The sequence below is a fragment of the Oncorhynchus mykiss genome, chromosome 8 (assembly GCF_057628025.1).
Source record: "Oncorhynchus mykiss isolate SJ-2025 chromosome 8, ASM5762802v1, whole genome shotgun sequence".
Classification (NCBI taxonomy): Eukaryota; Metazoa; Chordata; class Actinopteri; order Salmoniformes; family Salmonidae; genus Oncorhynchus; species Oncorhynchus mykiss.
The window spans coordinates 72,774,069-72,784,035 of NC_143029.1; the positions used below are offsets into that span (position 1 = coordinate 72,774,069).

Here is a 9,967-nt window from a genome sequence, read left to right on the forward strand (position 1 = left end):
GATGAGCCTGCAGGAAGGGTACCACATGAGGGAGGAGGATGTCTTCTCTGTAACGCACAGCATTGAGATTGCCTGCAATGACAACAAGTTCAGTCCGATGATACTGTGACACACCGCCCCAGACCATGAAGGACACTCCACCTCCAAATCGATCCCACTCCAGACTACAGGCCTTGGTGTAACGCTCATTCCTTCAACGATAAACGCGAATTCTACCATCACCCCTGTTGAGACAACACTTTTTGCCGGTCCTGTCTGGTCCAGCGACGGTGGGTTTGTGCCCAAATGCGATGTTGTTGCCGGTGATGTCTGGTGAGGACCTGCCTTACAACAGGCCTACAAGCCCTCGGTCCAGCCTCTCTCAGCCTATTGTGGACAGTCTGAGCACTGATGGAGGGATTGTGTGTTCCTGGTGTATCTCGGGCAGTTGTTGCTGCCATCCTGTACCTGTCCCGCAGGTGTGATGTTTCGGATGTACCGATCCTGTGCAGGTGTTGTTACACGTGCTCTGCCACTGCGAGGACGATCAGCTGTCCGTCCTGTCTCCCTGTAGCGCTGTCTTAGGCATCTCACAGTACGGACATTGCAATTTATTGCCCTGGCCACATCTGCAGTCCTCATGCCTCCTTCCAGCACACCTAAGGCACATTCACGCAGATGAGCAGGGACCCTGGGCATCTTTGTTTTGGTGTTTTTCAGAGTCAGTAGAAATGCCTCTTTAGTGTCATAAGCTTTCATAACTGTGACCTTAATTGCCTACCATCTGTAGCTGTTAGTGTCTTAACGACCGTTCCGCAGGTGCATGTTCATTAATTGTTTATGGTTCATTGAACAAGCATGGGAAACAGTGTTTAAACCTTTTACAATGAAGATCTGTGGAGTTATTTGGATTTGTATGAATTATCTTTTAAAGACAGGGTCCTGGAAAAAGTGACGTTTCTTTTATTTCTGAGTTTACATACACACAAACATGTAAGGGATAAACACTGACACTTGGTACATTATCTAGAAATAGTGGACGACTTGATAATGACGAGTTTATTAATTCCAGATAATGTACAGAGCGGAAGCGTTTATCCCACTTAAACCGCTGTTGCCATAGAAAACAAGCACACATTTACTCGTAAAAATTACATGTTTTCATTGAGATTTTATTTTTGATAAGTAAATTCATACCATTTCAGCCTTCCACTAAACCAGGTTGTTAGTTCTATCGGTTAAGTTGCTAGAGAAGAGGACTTGTTGTTCATTCTATTTGCTTGATTGCTATGCAGGCTTGCAATGTTCTTATCCCTTGCTTGCTAGGTAGCCAACTATGGCTAACACAGTTGTGTCAACTTTGCAGACAGAATAACATCAAAGTAGCTGCATTTGCATTTGTTTAAGCTGTTTTCTAGTGACATTTATTTGGATACATCCATGCTACTGTACATAAATAGTGCCTGTTAAGGGATGAAACCCACACAGTCAATTTCATCTATTTAGATAAAAATCGAGTGAATTTGTGGCATTGCTGGGCCTAAAATGGCAGCTTTGGCTCAGTTCTGGCTGCCAGATCGGGCCCAAATGACTCGGGCCTATTCTGTACCGTCATTCATTTCAGACTCGGGCCGGATCCGGCTGCCAGTTTTAGATCTGGCATGCAGGAATCAGGCCAGATGTCTGTGCCACCTGGGATGCAGCTAGTTTGTGAAGTGGTTGACTAGCCTACCAGCAGTTTCTCCAAGCCGAAGGAACACAGCTGAGAGGATGTTAACACGTCACATGGTGGTTAGCAGATGTAGACAGATAGATGTGTGTTTTGCCCTACTGTAGAAATAGCCTGGTAAAGATGGATTCAAAGGGAATGTTTACCCGGGGACTCAGAGGTGAAAACATCAGAGATCAAATGAATGTGAATCTCTCGCTCTCTCTCTACTATGATAGACCCTATTATATAGGCTATTATACTCCTTTAAACATCAACGTTAAAGTTTGCAATAGTATAAATTTCAAGAGGATGTGATCTGTTGGTCAGTGTTATCATACCATCGGCTTATTTATAATGAGAGCTACTCAGACCTGTGTTTCCTGAGTAAGTGTGAGGTCATAAAATGTAGTTTCCACACTGCCTTTCTGTGTCTGAAGGTACTCGTCAAGCTGTGAAAAAGACACACATCAAGCTGTGAAAAAGACACACATCAAGCTGTGAAAAAGACAGATTGACATACAGTATATATTCAAAAGTATGTGGGCACCCCTTCAAATGAGTGGATTTGGCTATTTTAGCCACACCTGCTGCTGACAGGTGTATAAAATCGAGCACACAGCCATTCCATCTCCATAGACAAACATAGGCAGTAGAATGGCCTTACTGAAGAGCCCAATGACTTTCAACATCGCACCGTCATAGGATGCTACCTTTCCAACAAGTCAGTTCGTTAAATTTCTGCTTTACTGGAGTTTCCCTGATCAACTGGCAGTGCTGTTATTGTGAAGTGGAAAAGTCTAGGAACAACAAGAGCTCAGCTGTGAAGTGGTAGGTAAGCCACACAATTTCTTACGGGACCACAGAGTGCTGTAAGAAATTAAGTGCAAAGCGGGTAAAAATCGTCTGTCCTTCTTTGCAACACTCACTACCAAGTTCCAAACTATATCTGGAAGCAACGTCAGCACAATAACTGTTGTCGGGAGCATCATGAAATGGGTTTCCGTGGCTGAGCAGCCGCACACAAGCCTAAGATCACCATGCGCAATACTATGCGTTGGCTGGAGTGGTGTAAGGCTCACTGCCATTGGACTCTGAAGCAGTGGAAAGTGTTCTCTGGAGTGATGAATTACGCTTCACCATCTGGCAGTCCGACGGACAAATATGGGTTTGGCGGATGCCAGGAGAACGCTACCTGCCTAAATGTATAGTGCCAAATGTAAAATTTGGTGGAGGAGGAATAATGGTCTGGGGCTATTTTTCATGGTTTGAGCTAGGCCCCTTAGTTCCAGTGAAGGGACACAGCATACATTCTTACAATGACATTCTAGATGATTCTGTGCTTCCAAATTTGTGGCAACAGTTTGGGGAAGGCCCTTTCCTGTTTCAGCATGACAATGCCCCCGTGCACAAAGTGAGGTCCATACAATCGAAATCGGTGTGAAAGCACTTGACTGGCCTGCACAGAGCTCTGACCTCAACCCCATCGAACACCTTTGGGATGGAACGCCGACTGAGGCAGTGAGCTCTTAAGGCCATTCTACTGCAAATGTTTTTCTATGTAGACATCTGTGTGCTTGATTGTAACCTCTACGGGATCGCCCCCCCCCACGGGACGGTTGAGCTAACATAGGCTAACGTGATTAGCATGAGGTTGTAAGTATCAAGAAAATTTCTCAGGACATAGACATATCTGATATTGGCAGAAAACTTAAATTCTTGTTAATTTAACTGCACTGTCTAATTAACAGTAGCTATTACAGTGCAATAATACCATGCTATTGTTTGAGGAGAGTGCACAGTTATGCACTTGAAAATGTATTAATAAACCAATTAGGCACATTTGGGCAGTCTTGATACAACATTTTGAACAGAAATGCAATGATTCATTGAATCAGTCTAAAACTTTACACATAATCCGCTGCCATCTAGTGGCCAATATCTAAATTGCGCCTAACCTGGAACAGTACATTATGGCTTTTCTCTTGCATTTCAAAGATGATGGAACAAAGAAAAACATCTGTTTTTAAATTTGTATTATCTTCTACCAGATCTAATTTGTTATATTCTCCTACATTAATTTCACATTTCCACAAACTTCAGTGTTTCCTTTTCAAATGGTATCAAGAATATGCATATCCTTGCTTCAGGTCTGAGCTACAGGCAGTTAGATTTGGGCATGTCATTTTTGGCGATAAAAAAAAAAAAGGGTCCGATCCTTAAGAGTAACTCCTGTCAGCAACAGGTGTGGCTGAAATAGTCAAATCCATTCATTTGAAGGGGTGGCCACATACTTTTGTATATATAGTGTATATCAGCATGGTAGAATTTAATGGCTAGTTCATTCTTGCAAGTTCTTTGTTTTGAGCAGCTTTTGAAAGTAAAAGTCGAATTGAAAACATTAATGTTATTGGCATTGTTGAATTCAATTTTCATAATGGCAAGCTAGGACTGATGGTTTGGTTGGCTACGCATAGTCCCTGGTTGATTATCCCTTACATATGCACGGTATATCAGCATGGTATAATTCAATGGCTATAGTTCATTCTTACATGTTCTATGTTTGATCTGCTCTAATTTAAAGCATTGTTGTCATTGGGAATTCGATTTTCATAATAGCAAGCTAGGACTCATGGTTGTTTAGCTAAATTAGCAAGTCTGTTTGTTTGGTGACCAAGGCAACTACTGTAGCTATCTAGTAAACTAACTTGCTAACTACTTTAGTTGATGTTGAACACATTTCTAGTGGCGTATGTGTTAAATTAAAGCCATGGGATAAAAGGGACAATCAACACGGGGCTCTATGCGTTCTCTGGAAAATGAACAAGTAGAAATAACCTGGTAAAGATGTATTCAGGGGAAATGTTTACCTGGGGAGTCGAAGGTGAAAACATCAAAGAGAGAGAACAAATGAATGTGAAGCTCTCTCTCTCTACTGTCATAGACTCTACTGTATAGGAAAATATACTCCTTTAAACTTCCACTTTAAACTTTGCAAGTTTGCAATAGAATGAATTGCAAGAGGATGTGATCTGTTGGTCAGTGTTATCAAACCATCTGCTGGTTTATCATGAGAGCTTCTCAGAACTCAGACCTGCGTTTCCTGAGTAACTGTTGGGTCACCCGATAGGTAGTTTCCACACTGCCTTTCTTTGTCTGAAGGGACTCAGTCCACACATCAAGCTGTGAAAAGGACAGACCGACATATATCACAAACGGGACTGATTGACATTATGTGCTTGATCTTAAGGATAGCTTTTCTCTTGGTCCAAGTAAGAGGTAAGTCTAGGCATAGCCAGGCATAGGCTTTTAGTGGAAAGGAGTATGTTGTTCTCTCTGTCATATTTCAAATGGATGAATAGGATGGATAAATAGGAAATAGAGCTTGGACCATCTTTGCTTATATCCTAACAAGTAGTTATAACAAGCTTATAAATGGTTATAACACGCTTAACACAAGTGTTTTATCTTATAAAAAGTGGATGTTTCTGGATTTATAGGTCACTGTTACACCTCCATCAACTCAGCCCATGTGGACCAAATGATCCGGCCGGGCCACAGCTTCAGCCTGGCCTGTGAGTTTGTCTGCCTGCAGCCCAGCCATGTGATGCAGTGGTGGAAGGATGGCCAGGTCCTACTTAACGCTAGCGCCATCCTGCCCAACATTACTCTGTCTATGCATGTGAGTGGAGCTGGGGAGAAGGACAGTGGAAACTATAGCTGTAGGACAGAACCACCTGATGCCCTGGGCACCACAGCTGTTATTACAGTGGGAGGTAAGATCAAATCAAAAATCTAATCCAATTTTATTTGTCACGTACACAGTTTACAGCAGGTGTAAAAGGGGCAGTGAAATGCTTGTGTGCTATCTCCCTCAACACTGCAGTACAATAATCAATATCAATAATAAGAGTCAAATAAAAACATACCACATTTAGGCATGTGTGATGTGTACAATTGTCATAGACCTGAATATTTATGTATCACCCTGATCTAATACTTAGGTTTCAGCTCAGTGTGTTAATGCAGCCTTGTAGCACACAGATTACCCAGGTTACACCCCCGTTGGTTACACATCTGTATGTATCTATATAAACTCAGCAAAAAAAGAAACGTCACTTTTTCAGGACCCTGTCTTTCAAAGATAATTCATACAAATCCAAATAACTCCACAGATCTTCATTGTAAAGGGTTTAAACACTGTTTCCCATGCTTGTTCAATGAACCATAAACAATGAATGAACATGCACCTGTGGAATGGTCGTTAAGACACGAACAGCTTACAGACGGTAGGCAATTAAGGTCACAGTTATGAAAGCTTAGGACACTAAAGAGGCATTTCTACTGACTCTGAAAAACACCAAAAGAAAGATACCCAGGGTCCCTGCTCATCTGCGTGAACGTGCCTTAGGCATGCTGAAAGGAGGCATGAGGACTGCAGATGTTGCCAGGGCAATAAATTGCAATGTCTGTACTGTGAGACGCCTAAGACAGCGCTACAGGGAGACAGGACGGACAGCCAATCGTCCTCGCCGTGGCAGACCACAAGTAACAACACCTGCACAGGATCGGGACATCCGAACATCACACCTGCGGGACAGGTACAGGATGGCAACAACAACTGCCCGAGTTACACCAGGAACGCACAATCCCTCTATCAGTGCACAGACTGATTGTCCACAATAGGCTGAGAGCTTGTAGGCTTGTTGTAAAGCAGGTCCTTACCAGACATCACCGGCAACAACGTCGCCTTTGGGCACAAACCCACCGTCGCTGGACCAGATAGGACTGGCAAAAAGTGCTCCTCACTGACAAGCTGTGGTTTTGTCTCACCTGGGCTGATGGTCGGATTCACGTTTCTCGTCAAAGGAATGAGCGTTACACCGAGGCCTGTAGTCTGGAGCGGGATCGATTTGGAGGTGGAGGATCCGTCATAGTCTCGGGCGGTGTGTCACAGCATCATCGGACTGAGCATGTTGTCACTGCAGGCAATCTCAACGCTGTGCATTACAGGGAAGACATCCTCTCTCATGTGGTACCCTTCCTGCAGGCTTATCCTGAAATGACCCTCCAGCATGACAATGCCACCAGCCGTACTGCTCGTTCTGTGCGTGATTTCCTGCAAGACAGGAATGTCAGTATTCTGCCATGGCCAGCCAAGAGCCCAGATCTTAATCCCATTGAGCACGTCTGGGACCTGTTGGATCGGAGGGTGAGGACTAGGGCCATTTTCCCCCATAAATGTCCAGGAACTTGCAGGTGCCTTGGTGGAAGAGTGGGGTAACATCCCACAGAACTGGCAAATCTGTTGTAGTCCATGAGGAGGAGATGCTCTGCAGTACTTAATGCAGTGCATTAAGTACCAGATATTGACTGTTACTTACTGATTTTGACCCCCCTTTGTTCAGGGGCACATTATTCCATTTCTGTTAGTCACACGTCTGTGGAACTTGTTCAGTTTATGTCTCACTTGTTGAATCTTGTTATGTTCATACAAGTATTTACATGAGAGGACGTTTCTTTTGTTGCTGAGTTTAAAATGTTTTGATCTGTTTTTTTTCTCCCCCAGACCTCCCTACCTCTGGGCCCTCTGTCAATACCCTTGAGCCCACAATAGAGCCAAAGCAGGATATGTGTAAGGTGCATGGGGTTCGGGTTTCCAGACAAGGTGAGATGTTCTTTCCCATCCACATGGTTTAGCAGCCCTAGAGTTCACCACCAAGCATCTGTAGTTCACCACCCAGCATCAATGATATTGAGAACAATGTCCTCGTCTTTTCAATGATTTTAATTTCTGTCTTTCTCTCTCTTTCCTGTCTGTCTCTCCTTTCGACATTTCTTTATTTTCTTTCTTTCTCTTTTCTACATGATCTCTTTCTCTCTCTCTCTCTTTCGCTCTTCCTCTATCTCTCTCTCAGGTGTTCTAGATGTTGTGATGGTGTGGTACCTACTGTTGAAGGCTATATTTCTCATCATCATGGTGACCACTATAGCTCTGGTTCTAGCCTGCAGGCTCCACTGAATACAGTATGGCTCTCAAGCTTATTACATGCTGCCATGTGGCTTTGCTTCCAGCTATTGTTGAATTTTAACAGCACATGCTGTGGAACACTGTAAATCAACTTCAAGTCGTAGTGATCTTAGTTTAAAATGTTGATGGAACAGTTGGTTTTGATCTGTGTATTGTGTTTGTTCAATTATAACTTCTGTTATAAATCCTGTTAGCCTACATTATTAACTAGGTCGCAATTGTAAATGAGAACTTGTTCTCAACTTGCCTACCTGGTTAAATAAAGGTAAAATAAAAAAATAAATAAATAAAAAACTATTTGGTATAATTATTTCTTCAAACCTGTACTGCTCCTGCAATAAACTCTATTTTTTTCAATTTTATTTTGTCACATCAGTTTGTCAGAATAACCTAACACTGTGGGCAGACGACCAATAAGGTGCTTGGTGATGTTGTATCTGCTTTGTGGAATCCTTACCCCAAACGATAATTGAATTATTTAAACTTTATTTTCCGTGAGGGAACTTCTTGTCTGATGTCGTTAAAAAATAAATAAACAAAATGCCTATGGTTTTTACTCTTCGGGTATAATACACGATTAATTAGAGTAGAACATTGTGAATTGCAGTAGAAAAGGCCTTAGTCTATGACCAGCATTGGCTCAATGTATTTGGTCCAGATTATAGATTTTTGGGGGCTAGGTAGAAACCACAGGTGGGTCTAAACGTAGGTTTTGGGTTACCAGAACTGTTTCCTTTCATTGCATATTACGCACAACACCCATTATAGCGCCGTAATAGCTTGGCTCGCACCCGCCATTCACGTGTTCAATCATACCCCACCATGGTCCAGATTCACTACATCCATCTGTACATCCATCTGTAACAGTAACTTTGCTTATCACTTCAACCCGAAGTCCCTCTTGGTAAAGAACGCACAACCACCAGAACACCACTGGATCGAAGCTAAATCTACGTGCGCATTTTTGTGCATCTTTGTCCCAGCTCCTCCCAGCGTCAAATGAGTTAGTCTCAGACGGGACCACCGGGTCCTTCAAACTATTGGTGCTTCTCCTCGCCATCCTCATCTTCTGGGCCATCCATCTGCAGAAAGACGATGTAAGTAGCCTACAGTGCGACGACGACTACTTTTATGTACCGGTATTCGAAGCGGGCCAACCAGCCAGACAGGCAGAATTTAGTCGTTAAATGTGTATTTCAACATCCTTACAGACAATTGTGCATTTTTTCCTACAGGATAAGATCTACAACGAGATTGGCTTGTAAGTTTCCTCTGTCATAATTCATTGTGAATTCAAAGTGATGTTTCACGTGCATAAAAAAACAACATTGATAACCATTGAATAATTCAGAATTTAAACCCAAATAGCACCCTATTCCACCCAGTTTTGATGAGGGTGCCATTTGGGACAGATCACTAGTCTTATCTTCTTAGACTACTCAATTGTAATTGGTTTTATTTGTTAAGCACGTTGAACAGCATTTGTTGTAAGAAAGTAATCTTGCAGAGACCTGATAAACAAGTTCACAGAGGGCGGCAGCCTCAACTACAAATACCTCCAGCGCTGGAGAGGCGGTTGGGCATGAAGAAGCTACATTTAGACATCCTGACCACTGAGGGGAACCTCGTTATAACAGAATGATTTATGGAGCCTTCTGTCTGCCAGGCAGAAAGTAGGATTTCATTGGGTTCAAAGCTTTAACATCCTGAAGGTTGTTATTATTAGTGGACTGGCTGTTGACGACCTGGTATTCATTATCTCCCTTCTGGTTCTACTGACTCAGACTCCTGCTCTGGGAGGTCCTCCTGTAGCTACATCTCTGACTTCCCCCGGAACATCTAGAACGAAAACACTTTCTAGGACACATTCTAGAACTTCTAGACATTATACACTGCTCAAAAGAATTAAGGGAACACTAAAATAACACATCCTAGATCTGAATGAATGAAATATTCTTATTAAATACTTTTTTCTTTACATAGTTGAATGTGCTGACAACAAAATCACACAAAAATTATCAATGGAAATCAAATTTATCAACCCATGGAGGTCTGGATTTGGAGTCACACTCAAAATTAAAGTGGAAAACCACACTGCAGGCTGATCCAACTTTGATGTAATGTCCTTAAAACAAGTCAAAATGAGGCTCAGTAGTGTGTGTGGCCTCCACGTGCCTGTATGACCTCCCTACATCGCCTGGGCATGCTCCTGATGAGGTGGCGGATGGTCTCCTGAGGGATCTCCTCCC

The 9,967-nt window shown here is 42.8% G+C and overlaps 1 protein-coding gene across 2 annotated transcripts in view; it reads left to right on the top strand.

Moving 5' to 3' along the window:
* The window catches only part of LOC149982104 (uncharacterized), a 15,274-nt gene extending 7,199 nt beyond the window's left edge, over positions 1-8,075 (top strand). Inside the window, exons 1-4 of one of the 2 annotated variants that reach the window (XM_090182483.1) lie at positions 4,835-4,966; positions 5,188-5,463; positions 7,257-7,355; positions 7,606-8,075. In XM_090182483.1, coding sequence (XP_090038609.1) covers positions 4,921-4,966; positions 5,188-5,463; positions 7,257-7,355; positions 7,606-7,709 — 525 coding nt within the window. In that variant the 5' untranslated portion in view covers positions 4,835-4,920 and the 3' untranslated portion in view covers positions 7,710-8,075. Of the gene's footprint in view, positions 1-4,834; positions 4,967-5,187; positions 5,464-7,256; positions 7,356-7,605 lie in introns of those variants that run through there. The other variant, XM_090182484.1, reaches the window with a different exon arrangement.
* The last annotated feature ends 1,892 nt before the right edge of the window (positions 8,076-9,967 follow it).